The sequence below is a fragment of the Orcinus orca genome, chromosome 9 (genome assembly GCF_937001465.1).
Source record: "Orcinus orca chromosome 9, mOrcOrc1.1, whole genome shotgun sequence".
In the NCBI taxonomy this organism is placed as follows: Eukaryota; Metazoa; Chordata; class Mammalia; order Artiodactyla; family Delphinidae; genus Orcinus; species Orcinus orca.
In genome coordinates, this window is record NC_064567.1 from 47,787,867 (window position 1) to 47,808,234 (window position 20,368).

At 43.1% G+C, this 20,368-nt stretch overlaps 1 protein-coding gene across 2 annotated transcripts in view; it reads left to right on the top strand.

The window, feature by feature from the left end:
* Nucleotides 1–1,382: 1,382 nt before the first annotated feature.
* Nucleotides 1,383–20,368, top strand: part of JAZF1 (JAZF zinc finger 1) — a 339,872-nt gene continuing 320,886 nt past the window's right edge. Inside the window, exon 1 of one of the 2 annotated variants that reach the window (XM_049714869.1) lies at nucleotides 1,383–1,722. In XM_049714869.1, coding sequence (XP_049570826.1) covers nucleotides 1,608–1,722 — 115 coding nt within the window. In that variant the 5' untranslated portion in view covers nucleotides 1,383–1,607. The remainder of the gene's footprint in view (nucleotides 1,723–20,368) is intronic. The other variant, XM_049714870.1, reaches the window with a different exon arrangement.

A 20,368-nucleotide genomic window follows, 5' to 3' on the forward strand; every position in this document is an offset into this window, starting at 1 on the left:
TTGGCACCAAACTAAACTTCAGCCATACCACTACCCGAGCCTCAACCAACCCAACTCTCATCTCAGCACAAGTTGTTACCTTGTGATCTGGCAGACAGAAGAGATGGGCTCGAAAAGAGGAAATGCCATGGGTGAGGGCACTCATCACCCCCAATTGCTGTGACTGTCAGATTGTAAAACTTTTTGTGGTGCCTTTCCTCTATGAAAAGAATTAAGAAGCCTACTAGAAATAAGACTAGGGATGAATATAGTTTATGGACAGGGGAATACTATTTCTCTATGTGTCTGCACCAGAGGGTAAGTGAAATTTGTCCTGAAGAAAAATGCTAAATTCAGTATACTTGCATAATGAAAAAATGCACTGTTGCATCATAAACTACTGGTAATATGTAGGCAACTGTAAAAGTGCTATTGGAGAATGCAAGCTTTAAAGGTAAAATACCAGTGAAATTGGGGGTGGGGTTGGGGACGAGGAGGTAATTGATTCTTAGCAAAATGTTGGTTTCAGAGAAGCTACCTGATTCAGCCTAAATGCTTAACTGGTTAACATTATGGTTTAAATGCTCACAGGATGGTGTAATCTAGATTGATTGGAAGGATCTCTCTCTTTTAAATGAAGAGAAAGTATGTCCCTTGACCCTGTTTCTACTCCTTCTAGCCTTCACCAATGCACTGTCCTTTCTGCTGTGATAGTTTTGCTCCCAGGGAGACAGATGGATTAATCCCCAGACCTGAGATGGGGCAGTGGGATATTATAATTTGGGGAAATGAAATTAGTTTTCATTTTCCCAAAAGGAGCAGGGAGTATTACAAACGCGGTACACATGTAAAACACAGGCAAATGCACTTGACAATCAAGCACTCTATTTTGAAATTTAAATAAAGCTAAGATTTTCTTCTGGCCTAGAGGGAAACTTCATTAAAATCAATTAGTACAAACCTCCAGAGAAAATGGGCTTTTTTTAAAAGAAGGTTTAAGGAGTAAGTTGCACACAATTACCTTTCCTGGGTCCCCTGTGAATGTCAGTGTCAAACCTAGACAGGTGGCCAGGTGCAAACAAATGTCCCTGAGAGGGGCCTGGGTAACTCCCTGAGTTCTCACTGCAGGGAGGTAAGTGTAATTAATAGATGTATATATACCAGGAATGTAATACACATAACCAAGGAGGCTCCAAACAGATTGCATGTATTACCAACTGTGAAGGGCAGGCCGAGTGAGATAAAGTTGGTGGCAGGCGCTCCCAGGTGAGGCCTCGGTCCAGGGGCGGAGGTTGGGGCCGCACAGCTGTTGCCGCGCGCCCTGGTCCCTCCTCCCAGCTGCGGCGGCCTCACTCCCACCCCCACCCTCCCCCCGCCTCTCCCCCCGCCGCTCCCGACGCCGACGCCGCCGCCGCCGCCTCCCCTCCCCTCTGCCTCCCGGTCTCTCCTCGCAATCCTTCCATCGCTCTCGCCCCCTCTCCCTCCGTCCGGTCCTCTGCGCTCCCCTCACCCCGCCTCTCTCCCCCTCCCCCAGCCCCTCCTCTCCTCACCCCACCCTGCCTCCCTCCCTCCCTCCGCCCGCCCGGCGCTGGCTGAGCCGACACCAGGGGGGCTCTCGATGTAGCACCATGACAGGCATCGCCGCCGCCTCCTTCTTCTCTAATACCTGCCGATTCGGGGGCTGCGGACTCCACTTCCCCACCCTGGCCGACCTCATCGAGCACATCGAAGACAACCACATCGGTAAATGGCCCGGGGGTGGGCGGGGGTGCCCGGCGCGCGGAAACTCCTGCCCAGGCGAGAACCCCAGAATGGCCAGGGGTGGTCAGGAGGGAGGAAGGCGGCGGCGGGGCGGGGAGGGTGTGTGGGAGCCCGGGGCATGGGGGTGGCGGGATGCGGAGGCGCGAGGTGCGGTGGGGATGGGGGCAGGGTGGGGCTGGGGGAGAGGGAGGGGGAGGGGCGGGCGCCCCGAGGTGCCGCTGGCGGGCTGGGGGATTCCGAGGGGCGTGCGCGCCCGCGGCGAAGTGGTGGGAGTGGGGCTGCGCGGTGGAGGGGGCGGCGGGGGGAGGGACCGATGCGGCGCGGGGCGGAGGGCGCGGCGGGGCTGGCGGGGCGACCGGCCGGCTCTGGGCAGGAGCGCGGAGTTAGTTGGCCCGGGTGGTCGGAGCGGCTGGGGGCGGCTGGGGGCGGGCGCTGCAAGCCGCCCGCCGCTTCCGCCCGGGCTCGAGCTGTCAGGGCTCGGCGGCGGCTGCAGCCGCTGGGAGGTGGGAGCGGGGGGGCGGGGGTGGCTCCACCGCGGCAGCCATTCCGCTTCCTCCTCCCGGCACCGCCGCCACTGCGTCCTGTCAGCGCTGGTTGCTAGGTGTGGTGCGTCGGGAGGGGGCCGGAGCCGCGGCCGGAGGACGCGGCGCTTGCTCTTTCCCCCGGCGGCGGCAGGGTTCGCTGGCCTGAGGGCGCCCGCTTCTGCCCCGGCCTGGCGCGGTTGCCGGGGCGCTGCGGGCTGAGGTCCTGGGTGCGCCCGCGGGCCGCGCCCAGCGCCCAGGGCCGCGCCGCCCCGGAGGCCCCTGCGGCTGCGTCCGCTGGAGAGCAGTCCCCCAGGACCCGGGGCAGGGCATTTAAATGCGCTCCGGCTCTGAGATTTGCCTTTCAAATGGTGCTAGGCCCGAGGTGCGCCGGCTGCGCCGGGTATCCGCAGCGGCGGCCTGCGCAGCGCCCCGGGCGCCGGGGACTTGGTGGCCGCGGGGGAGGGGGACCCCGCGGGGCGGCTGCTTTCTCTTCCTGCCCAAGACCCCGGGGCCTTTCAACAAGTCCTTTAATTAGCAGAAGCCCTTGCACACGTTTCCATGCTCCTATCCGAAGCTGCTGCGAGGAGAGATGGGTCGGGTTCGTGTGGTTCGGGCGATCCAGCCACCTGCGGAAGGTGTGGCCGGAGCCCACGAGTTGTCCTGTGTGGGCTGGAAGATGAAGGGCCCGCGTGATGCCCCAACGGGGCTGCCTAATCCAGAGAACCTGTGAATTGCCCCCAGAAAGTCATTTCCCAATGAATGCTATGGATTTTGCCATGTGGATGCAGCTCACGTTTCTACAAAGTTGAGAGAATAAATCACGACTGCTGTGTATTTATGCACGAATAAAATGAGGCCGAGCCTTAAGCTCCTTCTCTTAGTATAATGCTTTCTCTTTGCACACAGTGAGTGCTTAATAAACGTTGAATGCTAGTTTAAAATGGGTATATGATGGGACATCCAGAACGGGAAATACTCATTGAAAATGTCTACAAACCATTTTTCAAAACATAATCTGGATGAGTAATTGTCCAGGTTTTGAAACTTACGAAGTTTTAAAACATCCGTGTAATAACTTTTGCCATCTCCTCTGATAAAGGTGACAGAAGAGCTAGGGAAGTTTTGGTAGTCTTAAAAGCAGTTTAATGCAGTAACATATTTGCTGATTCATCATCATGATTGAATAGTAATAACTGAAGGTGCTTAAAGGATAAATCAGATTTTTCATGATGGGTAGTTTAAAATAATACTAAAACTCCAGTAATGCAAAGCTCCAATGGAAATTTTGTTAGTTGAAGTTGTTTCTCTTACTTTCAATAATAAATAAAAAATATAAATATAATAAATATGTATTATATAACTATATAAATAACATTTCCTGACCTAGGGAAGGCTGTCATTGCATATCCCATTCACTCACAGTTAGTTTAGGATAAACTGTAATTAATGTAAGTAATAATTTCCCCACATTGCCTGCCTACTTGGACTAGCTGGTTAAAAGAAAATAAAATTATATTTATTAAAATGTGTTAAAGACAGTTATCCTTCTTGAGGGTTTAAGTCTGTAATCAGTTAGATAATTTAAAACTATTGGTGAATCACAGATTCTTTAAGTTTGTAGAAATTGTTTTTAGTATCGTGCAAACATTTTTAAGAGGGTTAAGTGGTCCATAAATTTTGTAAAACTTTTAAGTGATGGTCACCCCCAAAGGGCTAGTGTTTTTCTCTTAGTGAAAATATTGAACATTTAAATTTATAACAGTAGCTATGACTTAGGTGAATTTGGAGGCGCGGCTAACAATTACTATACTTTGGAATTAGTTTGACAATAGAAAACTTTATGGAAAGTAAATGTTAGATGAACAAACACTTAGAATTCCCTGGCTGAAGAGACCAAGTGAAACTATTCTGTACCTCAACTGAGGAGAGGCCCCTTACTTTCAAAGACAGCCCCATATGCAGAAAGAAATAAGAATTGACCTCAAGAAGAATAAAAACAACCTACTTAGTAGGCAGTGTCATGTAAATACACTTCCGATGAAGGGACATGAGTGAAAATATACCAGATAAAGCATTTGGTGAATGTTCTATACTACATGTATTGTTAAGTGGAATTTATTGTTTGTGGGTCAGTCTATAAATTTTTGGAGAGATTGTTATTTTTAATGATTTACCAATTCTGAGTCTTTGTCATCAAGTGGCCACATTAAAATGATGCATGAAGACTACTAAGATATATGTTAATATTATCTTTAATTTTTTCAAGGAGTTTGTTATTTAGCAATTATAGGAGTATTAGAGATGTGCTCAAGTAACAGGTCCATCTTGACCTTTCTGAGTTATTACCATTTAACCACTAGTCAAAATCCTTAAGCAGTAATGAAATGAAGGTTTACAGATGGGAATATGGCATATTTCTTGCATGACAGATTTTTCAAGGCCTTTAGTGTACAAAGCCCATAGTTTTCATTATAACTGTATTGCTTAGTTCAGATTAATTAAGTGCATTAATTTGAGAGTAGCTGTTATACGTGTACACTCAGTTCTTGTTGTTAACCAATTATCCATACCCATTAGGAACGAGGATTTGGGGCTGTAGAGCCAAAGGAAGTGTGATTTGCACCATCATCTGTTTTAGCTCTTTTCCTTTCTGTTGGAGGAGTGCTGCACCTGAGGTCCCATTTTCTTCCTTGCATTTCATTGCTGGTTTAGTCCTGGAGCACCTGTCTCCGTGCACAAGCTGGGTACCCCAACTAAAACCCTTCCCCCTCAACTTAAATTGCCTAGAAATCCCACAGCCCTGCAGGTGTGAAGTGTTTCTCCATCAGCTTCACTGTCAGTTCATTCATAGCCTGGCTTTGTTTCCTGGAGATGGGAAAAGCTGATCAGGATTTGTTTGCTTCTTATTGTGAGTAAATACTTGAGTTTGTAGAAACACTCTTGACATACACATCCTAGGTAGGTGAAGTTGAACTGGTAACTAGGAATCATAGAAACACTGAGAGCCCTAAATTTAGCACTGAAGGTCATGTCACAGACTCATGAGATGTCTGCTCCGTCTGTGCATCCCAGTGCTGTGAAGTCTTTGGCTTTTGGTCTGAGAAAGACAACTGTTTAATCATTCTTACTAGATTTGATTATTTGGTACATTTGTAAGAATCAAAAGCATTTTGATTTTTATTTATATACTGATAGATATCGAGCACCAATTTTGTACCAGGTACAGTTCTAGGCACTTGGTATATTTTGGTGAACAAAGATCCCAACCTTTGGGGAGGTTATGTTCTAGTGGTGGGAGATAGACAATAAATAGTCAGCATAAGATGTAAATTATATAGTATGTTGGCAGGTGGTTAGTGGTATGGAAGAGACCGATTAGAGCAGGCTAAGGTGGATTGGGAGATGAAGTGTTGGAATTTCCACTTGGTTGGCCAGTATAGGCCTCACTGAGAAGCTGATAGGTGAGCCAAAACCTTGACAGAAGTGAGGGAGTTAGCCATGAGGACAAACAGGGAACATTAAGGTCCAGGCAGAGGGAACAAGAATGCAACTTGCACCTCTTAAACTGAAACACAGATTTGACCAGATTCGGTTATTCTTGTGATGGTACTAAACGAGCAGGTCATTTAGAACTTTCCCCAGGTGTTGGGAGCCTCAGTTTTGCTTTTTTTTTTGCGGTACACGGGCCTCTCACTGTTGTGGCCTCTCCCGTTGCAGAGCACAGGCTCCGGATGCGCAGGCTCAGCGGCCATGGCTTACAGGCCTAGCTGCTCTGCGGCATGTGGGATCTTCCCAGACCGGGGCACGAACCCGCGTCCCCTGCATTGGCAGGCAGACTCTCAACCACTGCGCCACCAGGGAAGCCCAGTTTTGCTATTCTTGACTAAGACTTTTCTGTCGGGGCCCCATAAGGAAGTGGAGCATTGTTGCCTAATGGTGGCTTGCAGTAGCTATGACTTGGTTGGGTCTTGACCCTGAATGTCAGCAGGTTTCTTCTTGTGAGTCACCTCATCTCTAAAATCCGGGTAATAAATCCATGCTGCTTCATTTCGTAGGATAGATTTGTAAACCATCTAATTAATAAAGGTCAAAGTCTCCGGAAAGAAAAATAAGGTAGTTACTATCAATAATGTAGGATTTGGCTCCAAGGACAGTTTGGTAAAAATTTGCATTATCTTAAAGCCGTGCTACTGTATACTAAATAGATGGGTGTATGATATGTAGTAGGCCCTTATTATCTCCACTTTATAGGTGAGCAAACTGAGGCACAGAAAGATTACTTAACTCGCCTAAGTTTCCGTGACTGGTAAGTGTGAGCTGGAATTTGAATTTCAGACGGGTATGCAGACCTGGGCTTGTGCCAAATTGCCAGACAGCTGAAGAGCTAGACAGCCCTGGCCCTGCTCCCCTTCCACCCCCAGCCGGTCTGCTTCCTCCTTCAGGAAGTAACTCTGACCCCTTGAGATGAGGATCATCTCGGAGGCGCCATGGTGAACCCCGTTTGCTTGGTTTGGAATATGCATCTCTGCCACTTGTCAGCCGTTTGACTAAGGACAGATGACTTAACCACACTGAGCTTCAGTTTCATCTTCTGTATAATGAGGCTCATAACAGCGCCTACCCCGTGGAGTGGCTGATGAGGGTTAAGTGAGCTACTATGTGTAAAGTACTCACTTACTTCAGTAGTAGTAAGTTATGTACGTCATCCAGTTTCTTGCCATTTTATGTGTTTGCTAAGTAAGTATGTTGGAATCCTATGAAGGTCTACATTAGAGGTTAATAGAATGTGGGTGGTATCCACCTACAACTATATAAAATCACCAGGCCTGTCCCAGGAAAGACTGAGAGTCAGAAATGGGACACCCACAGTCCAGCATTGGGGTTGCAGCCTCTGGCCACCTTCTCTTCCGTGTGGCCAGAGGTACTTTAGACTCTGGCAAAGGCCTTTGCCGCTGTGGACTAGGAAGTGGTGTCAAGGCCAGCGGCTTCCAACATGGCCTTTCCTTGTGGCCTGCGTTTAGTTGAAAAAAAACCCAAGACTAGAAAGAGGCACTGTGCCTTGGGGCTGTGGGCACATTCCCACGAGGGCATTTCCTGTGGAGAGAAGGAATGACTGAATGAATAAATGGATGAATTAAAGGCTTGTCACTGCCCGCCCTGCTCTTCGCCTGTACCCTGTGGCTTGGTGGCAGGATGCCCTGTTAATCCCTCCCATGGTTCACTAGAAGGTCCTAGGTAGAGAGCCAGGGAGATTTTAAGTGCGTGTGTGTGCATGAGTGGGCGCACACACATGTGTGCACACACCACCCAGTGGGGGACCCCTAAATGTAAAACTTCCTCCAAAACACCATCTTTAGTGGCTTTTCCATTTGCCCAATTGTCACCTGAAAGCAGTCAAATCACCCTTTATAAAACCTTGCTAGTGAACATCCTGTCTCATAAGTTTCACAAGTTTTTGATTGTTTTCTCCTGTCCATGTTTTCTGATGTATGACTGAAACGCACAGACAGAAAAACTCTTGCCTACAGCCAACTAACTTGACAGAGGCATTCGTGTTCTTTGGAAACTAGTTTCCTTTAGAGTGCAATTATTTTGGTGACATTTCCCACCTTGACAATTCTAGAAGTGCAAACTGACAGCTGTTTTCAGAAAACCCGATTCTTCTGTTGATGACAGGGAAGAAGCCTCCAGACTGGAGCAGGCTGGTGATACGTGATGAGAGGGGCTTTCCTAGGACTGTCTGGAAGCCAAAGGCCTTGAGTTTTAGACTGAGGTCTGAGAGACAGGGCACAATACTATTGAAGCCCTTAAAAATCCTCCCTTTTTTTTCCAGCTTTTGCTTTTAGGACAAGAATCATACCCCGCATGTCCTTAGGTTTCCCTCCGCACCCCATCCTTACCCCTGCCCTCAGATCTTAACAGTGCAGACATGGTACAGACTGGGTACTACTGAAGAAACATCAGTACTTGCTGGATTGCAGATAATACATTTTGTTTCATGACGAGATAATAGATTTGTTCCATACTGACCTGGCTAAAGTGTTATTCTTGAATAGCAGATGTTGTTTTATTTAGAATTTGAAAATCGGAAACTGCAAATGTCAGAAACTTATTATATGTTTCTTTAAAAAAAGGCTTTCATTTAATATGCTAAATCAGTTGAAAGAAAATTATATTTTCCCCTTGCACTAAGCACTGTAATCATGCAGTAGTTTTCACCTATTTTTTTTAAAGTCCAGCTGCAAGCACAGACCAGATTAATGGATATTCTCTTTAAGGATGAAGTCTTCCCAATAACTCTCTCTCCACTTTGGCAGACGTCAAAGTGCCTCTTTTGGGTCACTAACTACAGACTCTCTGTCCAGCACTAGAGAGCATTGATAGTCTCCTGATGGCCTGGCTCACCCACTGGCCTCCTAAAGGAAGCCCTGTTCTCTGTCTGCCAGGCTCTAATAGTGCCTTTCTTCTGAGATAGACCTCCTTGAAGGGACAAGATCTGGATACCATGCTGTTAATTTGAAAAGACTCACTCTTTCTTTGGTATTATACATATATAGAATTAATATATATACATAATGTGTAGATAAATGTTATATATATAAAATATATAATACAAATACATATATAATGCATACATAAATGGCGTATGTATATGTGTATTTATATATGTATGTGTATATACACCACACAGATATATGTATACATATATACATATGTGTATTTATAGGTGGATATATATACATTTCTCTCTCTCCCTAGATCACTGTGCATAGTGAGGACTACCACAAACATTTTTGAGTATTTTCTATCTACAGTACTTAGGACTGTACTTCCTGTTTCCAAAGGATTGAAATTTATTTGGAGAGACCAGACATGTACAGACTGAGATAAATGATGAAGAATAATCAGGACCACAGAGGCAGATTTATTGTGAAGCTAATGAATTGCAAGCCCCAGGGCCCCTCACTTGTACAGTATATGTTTTACCATTTCTGAATATATTGCTTGGGTTCACCCAGCCCTTTCCAAGGCCCTAGAGGAGCCCACCAGTGTACACAGCCATGCATTCATGGATGACATCATAACTTGTAAAATTTGTAGGGTGTAAGATTTTAACAGCAGTCGGGTAACATTATCCTTTTCCACTCTGACTTCCCTTCTGTAACATTTCTCCTTGGATTCAGTGACATCGGAATTGAGAGTGTTTCTGAGATATAGCTAAGGGGCAGTTGAATTGGGGACACTTTTAGTTTGGGTTGAGTGGGATGCATTTATTCAGTTCACAGTCGTCTCTGTGTCTAGTTAAGTTATTCCTAGCCATCCTAGGGTAGGAATCACTTCCCAGGAATGTCGTCCACCTGGGGATGTGCCAATGTGCCAGCTCACCTAGGGTCTGTACAAAAAGGGGCAGGGACGGGTTAATATTGCAGCATGAATCTGTACTATGACTTCTGCTGGTGGGAATATGGTTTGAATATGGTATGGAGCCAGAAGCTAGTCTGGAAAATTCTTCTACTTATTAGATGTATAAAATTGTAAGTAGAAGATTCAGTTCTCATCTAAGTGTCTTTGACATGGAAGTTCTTTCTGTTAGGAATATACTCAATAATGCAAATATACATTTATAAACGCACCATGTTTTTTAATGGGAATTCCGTGTTTAAGTTTCTTGTTTGACGTGAGTGTGTAAATGTGTAGATACACACATACGTAAACACATATCAGTGACAACAAAAAACACAACAAACTGATTACTGAGTGTCATCAGTACAAAAAATATTTAAAGTTAGTCAATGCACAAGGAGACTTAGAATGCCCTGAACTCTTGTGGCTCACATGTGAAAGAAAATAAGTGTTTACAAATTTGACAACAATCCTAAAAATTTATATGGCATCATAAAGAGCTATGAGGCTAAAAGTAACTTTTCTGAATTATCAATAATTAAAAATAAATTTTGATCACCCATGCTTGAGGAAAGACCAATTTATCTTTGTGCCGTATAGAAAATGATATTAATATGAATCATTGTCATATGAGAAGTAATCAAGAGTGTGCAGCCCCAAAGAAGTATTTACAGCAGTGTTTCAGGTGATAAATTAATTCACATACTGGATTCTTTTTCTGAATTTCGATTTTGTGGTGTTTTGGTAATGTCAGCTTTAAAACTTTGTATTTTGCTGTGATTTTTTAAAATCTAAATAATCACTTTTCTAAGCATTTTGTATTTATAATGTTGCAGTTTTTTTCATAAACAGGGTCTAAAGCTGCAGGCCCTGTAAAACTTGGGTCCATTTCTTAGTACTAATTAGAGAGTCATTACTATGTGCCAGATACAGTTCTAAACAATTTTCATACAGTATCTGATTCACCCTCACAGCAAGCTATGAATTAGACATTTCTATCCTAGAAGTACCACCTTCTAATTTTGAGTTAAATATGCTACCATATTAGTTAAATACCTTATCTGGTGAAATATGACTAGAATGCTTGTTTATTTTGGTAAGATTAAAAAACAAACATTTCCCTCAGTAAATAGCATCATCATAACTGGTCCTTCCTTCTTTGTGCTGTAGCGTTGGCTCATGTCTCTGCCAGAATTGTGTGCACCGTACTTTATGGTAGCCACCTATGGACTCCCCCGGAAACTTGGCCCCTTTCTGTAGGACTGGGCCTTGCCATCCTCCTAGCATCTTCCTCAAGAAGTGTTTTCAGAAATGAAATGAAAATAAAAATCAAGAAACGTCTTGGGCTGTGGAAAGAATAAGTTACAAAGGGAACTTTGGGCAGTGAAAAGCATTTTTGAAGCTAATCATCTCTGGAGGTGTGCATATGTGAGGACTTACATATTTATTTGTTTATGTGTATATGTTAATGGCACACATACAGACACTAGTTATGTAATTAGTTTAGGGTAGTTTATATTAAGGACATTTTAAGAAGACTTTTTTTTTTTTTTAAAGGGAGATTTGAAAAGGAAATCCACTTCTTTATTTTTACACTTGGGAATTGAACTTGGTTAATCCTTTTCCAGATTGAGAATATTACTAAGCTTAGTTGAATCATTTTTTGCCTGACCTACCGTATTTTGTTGTCTAGAACATTCTAGGGCTTAAACAATGCTAGGACAAAAAAGTATCTTACATCCCTTCCACATCTTTGCCAGGGATGTTTGGTGTAAGGGAGGCCAGGGGCTGCAGTGGGGAGAAGCTTGGGCTGTGAAGCTAGACAGAATTGGATTTTGAATCCTGATTCCACTTGGACAGTTCTGACAATCTGATTTATATAAAATAGTAACAATAACTACCATCATTAAGCGTCCACTAGTGATGCACTGGTTAGCTGCTTTATACGCATTGCTTAAGAATTCAATATGAGTCCCATTTGACATAAGAAACAGACCAAGACCTAGACCAAATAACCCAGCATGAAGTACACAGCCAGTAAAATGCTCAGGGGAGTGAGGGACAGGCTTTGCTCTCAGGTGTCCCCATATACCTTAGCACTTGCTCTTTATAAACTGTGACTTTTTATGAGATGTTTGCATTTTAATAGAAGGCTGTTGTATACCTAAGTGTCTTACACACAGAATGGCTGCATTTCCAAAGGGAACAAATGTTTCAAGGCTTCTAAGAAAATGTTTATGTAGGTTAGGAGAGTCCATGAGCATCCCAGCATCACAGTAACAGTAATGAAAACAATAATTTGGCAGTTCTAAAATGGTTATAATTACTGAATTGTCTAAAGATGCTGACTGGTTTTCTTTCCTTTACCGATACTTATTTATGTGGGGGTGGACGACTTTTCAAACATAATACCTAACACTGTAAACACTTACAAACTTCTCTTTTACTTTAGATTTTCAAAATTAAAATAATGTCATTATGTTCATGTGCATTATTTTAAAAATCTGTTTGGACCAATGATACCTAACTGGACCCAGCTATACAAACATTGTGAATTACGAGCCCTGACCTCTTGGCATGTGTTTAGAGCCCTCCCTGATGGACATTTCCCTGGTGGCACTGACTGCACACTTTAGGTCACATTTCTGTATCATCAGACCTCGAACGGCTGGTGCAGGAGCACATCTGGGCTTAAAAATTGAAGTCCTCCTTTTCTTACCTAAATCATTCAGTGAAAGTCTCTCGAATGCTAATTTAGCTGCCTGATTCTCAATACATGGCATAATTATATAAAAAATGGCAGGGCTTCCCTGGTGGCGCAGTGGTTGAGAGTCCGCCTGCCGATGCAGGGTACATGGGTTCGTGCCCCGGTCCGGGAAGATCCCACATGCCGTGGAGCGGCTGGGCCCGTGAGCCATGGCCGCTGAGACTGCACGTCCGGAAGGGACCACAACAGTGAGAGGCCCGCGTTAAAAAAAAAAAAAAAAAAAAAAAAGGCAAAAGCAGGGGAATCTATAGAGTCATATTTATACAGCTTACTGTTAAGTAAATGGAATAGCATGGTAATAAGCATAAATAAGTGTAAGTTATGCCCATGCTTCCTTAGGTATCAAACATCAAATAAAGGTGTTGGGGCTTTTGAGGCTTTTTTGTAAATTCAAGCTAAATATGTATTACGGAAAGCTTTCACCTCTAAAATTCCAGATGAACTTTTCTAGGCCTCTGTCCTTGTGGAGCTAATCTGTGGTTGGGGTATCTGACAGGCTGGTGTGTCTGTGGGCTAAAACTCCTTTTCGGGACTCCCAGCAGGTGCCACACAGGCCCCAAGTAATTTATAGATAGTTTAGATTTTAGATCTTTATCGAGTAGATCTTTTGATAGAATATTTCTGACACTAGACGTCTGGAGTTTGGCACCAACTCCACCCAATGGTTGACAGTGTGTGACTTAAGTCAATGCGTTTCAGTGTTCTGCTTGGGCTGGAAACTCCCGTTTGTATGTTGGCTTCCCTTCAGCACTTTCAGGGGCCCACACCAAAATGTTTGCTGTAAAAATATGCAAACATCAGACCAAAAAATTTGATCAAGAGATGTTAAGTTATATGTGCTTTTCATTTCAGATGTTAGAATAAAGAAATGATATTTTGTCAAAACCTGGAAAGACGATAGCATCTTAAGTGTCTGTCATATATGTTGGAAAGTAATGAGAATGTTTCTTATCTGTGGGAGTCAGTCTTATTGATTTATAAGTCACACCCTGTATAGCAGTAGAGTTTACATCAGTAGTGTTCAACAAGAACAGAGTTACTTGGATGAACCTGGAAAAAATAAGGATGCCCGGGCTCCACCCCCAGACCTTCTGATGTGCTTGACCAGAGGTGGTCTGGGTCTGAGCATCTGTGTTTCTGACACTTCAAAGTTGAATCTATTATGTTGCCAAGGTTGGGAACCCAGTGGCTTACACTAATGAAATAATTAACATTGTGAGGATTAGGGAGTGTTAACAAGGAATCAAACTTTTAAAGAGCTGTAACCTTTTTGGGCTTCCATTCTAATAGATGTAATTTTTAGTTTTACTGGCGGCAAGCATTTAATATAGGTGAGTATGAAGACCTGATCCTAACTCAGGTATGTCGTTAGAGCGGAAATGCTCAAACTGGGGACCTTGTGGCCTAAGCGTCTCAAACCCAGATATCCTCAGGACACAATGTATGAGTGAACTGACCAAGTTCAGTGTAATTTGGAGTAGAGGGAACTCTGGCCAACCAGAGAGCCCTTGCTTCACTGACCTGCAGCTCGGTGCTCCCAGGTCGGAGTACAGGGCCTTTGTCCGCAGGTTCTGTTATTATAATTATTATTATTACTGCTACTTTTAGAAGCTGGGAATTAAGATTTTTATGTGAAATCTATCTTTAAATGTTTGCAACTAATACAGATGCGTTTTAAAACATTGTACGAGAAAACTACTGCATCTTACCTAATCACTGTATTTAATGAGAGATTGTAAGGATGGACCCTGTGTTTATAATGGAGTTCATGTGAATGCTGAGATGCAGAGTAAACTTTGAAGACCATTATTTCCAGCAGGGAAGCTATGCAAACTACGTAAAGTGTAATGGAAAGAACATATATTTTTTCCTCATTTCTCTTTGTGAAATGGTTGACTTTTTTTAATATGAAAATTTATCATTTTTCTTTTATACCAAATTCTAAAAAATGAGCCTTAGTTTTGAAAGTGTATTAGGATCATTTTCAGTGGTATTTCCCTCCTTTGGGGAGAAAAAGGACCACTCAAAAACTCTATCCTAGGTGTTTTCTTCACGACAAAGAAAGAAAAAAACCTTTTGCAGATGGATTGAATATCGTACCACTAGAAAACTGGAAGGAAACTTAGAGTTGATCTAGTCTGATTAGCTAATTCCATAGATGAAGAATCCATGGTGATTTAAAGTCATGAGCAGGCAACAGAACTTGGCCAGGAGGGGTTTAGAGCACAGCCCTGGAGCAGCAGTTCAGCTTGGGGTTCCTGGAGCTGGCTGGCCTCACTTGGAATCCTGGCTTTGCTCCTTCTGTCAAGTGATATAATCTCTCTGTGCCTCATTTTCTTCATCTCTAAAATGGGAGTAATAGAACGTATCTCAAGGTGTAGTGAGATACCACACACACGTAGTGCGTTAGCTGTTGGAACTCTGGAGAATTCTGAAGAGAAGAAAACTCTCCAGTGAGTTCCCTTCATTGCCTCTGGAGGAAGCGGCGGCGTGGAGGCGTTTCTGTAGGGTGGTCAGGGGTGCTGCCTCCAGTCCCACTGCCTGTGTGACCTTGGCCAAATTATTTAATTTCTCTCGACCTCAGCTTCTGTGAGATGAGGAAAGTCAGTATTTATCTCAGAGTGCTGTTATGAGGATTAAATAAAAACATGCATTTGAGGGGCCTGGCAACCAGAAAGCACCCCATAAACGTTAATACTGATAGAATTGTACCGTCTTCTTGCATCTGCGATGATGGTGTTCCCAATGCCACATTCCTCAGATTCTTCTATCCTCTTTGTTTTCATAATACAATGGAAGAAGGTGAATCCAAATAACCGTATACATTTCTGTTCTTTGTTAAGCATTTTTACTTTGAGATCTTTGGTGAGATTCGATTTCCCTGGTAGAGTTTTGGTTTGTGTTTGAATAGGTCGTACTGAGTGGTCGTCGGAATCCATGAGCTGTTAAAACATTCCACACACAAATTCTTGCCGTTTCACAATATACCAGCCTTAATTTAGTATTGTTTGTCTAGATCTAAGTTTTTGAGACGTTAGATCATGTGATTAGAAAAATGACTTCCATATTCGATAAATATTTTCTATTTGGGAGAAAAGGCATTTTAGGGGTCTAGAAAGGTTTATTAAACTATATAAACAGAAAACACAATTTTTTCATGTTGTACCAACTAAGCAGTGGAAAAACAGGATATGATTTTGTATGAATTGTTTGTGATGTGATGGTTTATTGTGAATCATTCGAAAGGATTTATAGGACTTTTATGAAGAAATTCAAGGACATGACTGTAGGACTCTTAACAAAATGCCGTGTTCTCGTTAAGTGGCTGTGCGTCTCTTTAATAATAGTTCTTGAAATGTCACATACTCAAATGCTGGAAGCTTCTCAGGAAAGTCCCAGGATAGGCCTTGTTTTAGAGGCTTGAGTGGTAGTAGTTGAGTTTTTTACTGATTGCAGAGGGTATTTAAAATACTTTATTCCTAAATGGTATCTGACAGTGACTGAAATCCTTTTCAGTCCTATAGAATATGTTGCCACTGGTTATCCCCTTTAAAGAGTATGCAGGGATCCGATGCAGTTAAGCAGCTGGTCCAGGCTTATGAGACGTATCAATAATTGACTTTAAAAATGGTTTCCAGCTCTTTAATTACCGAGGGTCCCTTTAGTTATTTTCCTTCTCCCTCCCCATGGATTCTAAGTCTTGACAGATTTCTGTCCAACAACCAACCTGACTTGGTAAGTAATTAAATGCTTTGTTTTTCTGCATTTTCATGCAGCAACATCTAAAACTCTCAATTTATATAGTTGATCCATATTTATGAGTACTAACTATGCGGGTACTGTAGCGAACAACGCAATCAAAGTCCGTGCTCACAGGAGAAGCAGACAAAACACAAATACATAAGATAATGTCAAACAGTCATAACGCTGTGGAGAAAAACAGAGTGAGTCAGGAGAGAGAGGCTAAGAGGCCTATTTGAGATAAGGTAGAGGGAGGCATCTCGGAAGGGACCTGAATGAAGTAGCGGATGAATGAGCCATTCGGGTATCTGGGGGAAGAATGTTTCAGGCAGAGGGACCAGCAAGGGCACAGGTCCAGAGCAGGAGTGTCTGGTGTGCTTGAGGAACAGCAGGGAGGCTGGGGTGGTGGGAGCAGAGAGAAAAAGGAGGAGGGGGTGGAGGGTGGGATAAGAGCAGTTGTCAGGGACCTCCGCCTGTCAACATGTGTCAGCCAGTGTCACCTGAAGGAGTTAAAGTAACTCCAGCCCCAAAAGATGTTGTGGAATGTTGTGTAGCTTTATTATGGTTATAGTTTTCACTATGCTTTTTGTAACATCCAAATAGCTCAAGGACCCCATTTCCACCTTCAAAGCCCTGTAGAGACTGGGAAACCCTAATTGGCCTCAAGATCTCTTCAAATCTAGTTTGCTTTTTGTTTAAACCTAAAAGCTTTATTTATATTTTGCAATCCATGTTGAGATAAAGATTTTTGACTAATATAAATCATTTAGTGTTTGCTGTTTTATTTTGGAGTGGGAGTGAAAAGGATGATCAGTAATCATGATGCACAAACAAATAATGTTTGGTATAGTTTTCAAACTCTGGGGACCTATGGATTTCTTAAAACTTTTCTTCAGGAGCTTCGTGAAATCTTGTATAGATTTTAGTGGATATAAACGTTGGCAGAAAGGGGGGGTGTGGGTTGACGAGAGGAGAGAATGGTCTTGACAGCAGTAACTTAAAACATACTGATGGAAGGACAGAAAAATTACTGAGGGAGATTATGTAGACCTGAAGATATGAGCCTGAAGATACTATTTCACCATCAGTACTTTTTTTTTATTCTGAAAGGTAGTATTTTATGTAGCTCTTCCATGAAAAATAGATACTGGTTTTTCTTCTGCATATTTTTTTTTGTGTGTGTGGTACTTGGGCCTCTCACTGTTGTGGCCTCTCCCGTGGCAGAGCACAGGCTCCGGACGCGCAGGCTAAGTGGCCATGGTTCACGGGCCCAGCCGCTCCGCGGCATGTAGGATCTTCCCGGACCGGGGCATGAACCCGTGTCCCCTGTATCGGCAGGTGGACTCTCAACCACTGCGCCACCAGGGAAGCCCTCTTCTGCATCTTATGGGGAAAAGTTAGTATAAACATTTCACTGTCAAAGTGAGCTTTTGTTTTTATTGAGAGTACGTGACCCTGTTCTCTGTATTCTAATGTGCCTGTATCTTTGTTCAAGTAATTGAGATATGGTGTGTTTTGGGTGACAGGATGCCTGTGCAGTTAATACATTTTAAGGGAAAAATCAAAGAGTGTGAGATACTGAGAAATACATGTATTTGTACCTGTAATTTAGCCTTTCCAATGGATATAAAATGATGAAGCATTAATCAGCTACTGCCACAATGATGCATCATAACAAACTAACCCAAAACTCAGTAGCTCCTAACGCTAAGCTACTGAGCACTTATTCTCATGCTCTCTGGTCTACAGGGTGACTGTTCTGCTGGTAGAAGCTGGATTCAGCTGGGTGGCTCAGCTTCAGGCTGCCAGTCCACTGTTCTACTCAGGTCAGGCACAAGTCAGCTGATGTGCACATTCTGGGGACCAGGCTGAAGGGGCAGCAGCTCCGAGGGGCATATGCTTTTTTCAAGTGCCACACCAAACCAGGGAAGCTCATTTAAAGGCCTCTATTCATATCATGTCTATAACATTCCATTGGTCAAATCAAGTCACTTGGCCAGGCACAGAGCTGATAGGGCGAGGAAATATATTCCTCCCTAAGGGGAAGAGGCGGAGATGCGAGTGAACAGCGATCCATTATCACAGATACGTTTTATCAGAAATAGAAAAAATCCAAAAGCATTTGAAAGTTAGTACAGAGATATAAATTTTCTCTAAAATGATCATAATACTGTATAAACATGAAGTTGCTCTCAGAGATCATGGGAAGCACACCTTGGGAGTCCCCAGTGAGGAATGAATAAGCATTTCACATGGGGAAATTAAGACTTAAAAGCAGTTAAATGATTTCTACTTAGCCACAAAGAACAGAGGAATCTACTTCTCTAGTTAGCAATGACCCCTTTTCTATTCTGAAGTTAACTTAAGAATCCAAAGGCTTTGATTTGGGTGGCCCAGTGTTCTGTGCTTGTCTTCTTAGTTCCTAAGTTGTTTGGCAAGGCTCAGAAGGTTGACAGCACTCCCTGTGCTGCCCTTTCCTGGCACACAGAGCTTTAGAAAAGCTTCGGGACTGCTTTGGGGGATGGATCTTGTGCCCCTTCTTCCTTCAGTTCTGAGCCAACATCACAGAGGATGGAAAAGGGCTGACCTGCCGGTAGGGAACCTACCTTCCCCATTCTCCCACTGTGCATCACACCTTCTGGTGGCTGAGGGAGTGGTCACTGGTATTGGACACCTCAGGTTCTGGTTGGGCAGCTCTGTGATTTTGGGCAACTTACTAATGTATAATTTTCTCATTTGCAAAGTGAGAAATGTGCTATCTACCATATAGGGCTGTTGGGAAGGTTAAGTAAGTGGCAAGTCCTAGCACAGGGTCTGGAACATGTTAAACGTTTAATAAATATGAGCTGATAATGCTTTTATTATTATCTGCCGTGACAGGTACTGCAGACAGCATTCCATTATTGTTATTTCATTCCATTATTGTTATTTCTGTTTCTCCTCACTAAATCGTGAGCCTCCAAAAGGCATGGTTTGTGGCACTGTTTCATCTCTGGTCCCCATTCTGCAGCAGCACTAAGTTTATGATGTAGGAACTTAAACTGATATCCACTGAATTGTATCCAGACATGTATCTTCTGCCATGAAGCCTTCAGCTCCAAGGACCAGATTAGATTGTTCCTAAAAACAGATTTAGTCATTCTTTTTTCCCTTCCACATTTTGCCTTGAAATAAAGACTTTTGAAGCCATAGGAATTTAAAGGTTTTGAGTTAGTTCCATGCTTTGCCTTTAATCAGGCACATTCTACAAACTCAAGGAAGCCCTGGCTGCTTTATGTTATTGATACATCAGGAGAATTGATAAAAGTACAGACGCTAATTTTCATTGTGTGTTTACAAGACTTAAAGGACATTTAAAGAAATTTTGTTCTAATATTCTTCTAACCCCTGTCTCAGATGGTGTCTGTGATCTTACCATCAGCCTGTTCAAAAGTATTGTACAAGCAGCTCATGCAGGTCAATATCAAAAAAATAAGCAACCCAATCCAAAAATGGGCAGAAGACCTAAACAGACACTTCTCCAAATAGATAATACAGACTGCCAACAGGCACATGAAAGGATGCTCAACATCATTAATCATTAGAGAAATGCAAATCAAAACTACAATGAGATATCACCTCACACCAGTCAGAATGGCCATCATCCAAAAATGCTGGAGAGGGTGTGGAGAAAAGGGAACCCTCTTGCACTGTTGTTGGGAATGTAAATTGATTCCCCACTATGGAGAACAGTATGGAGTTTCCTTAAAAAACTAAAAATAGAACTACCATATGACCCAGCAATCCCACTACTGGGCATATACCCTGAGAAAACCATAGTGCTAAAAGAGACATGTACCGCAATGTTTATTGCAGCACTATTTACAATAGCCAGGACATGGAAGCAACCTAAGTGTCCATCGACAGATGAATGGATAAAGAAGATGTGGCACATATATACAATGGAATATTACTCAGCCGTAAAAAGAAATGAAATTGAGTTATTTGTATTGAGGTGGATGGACCTAGAATCTGTCATACAGAGTGAAGTAAGTCAGAAAGAGAAAAACGAACACCGTATGCTAACACATATATATGGAATCTAAAAAAAAAAATGGTTCTGATGAACATAGGGGCAGGACAGGAATAAAGACACAGACATAGAGAGTGGACTTGAGGACACGGGAAGGTGGAAGTGTAAGATGGGATGAAG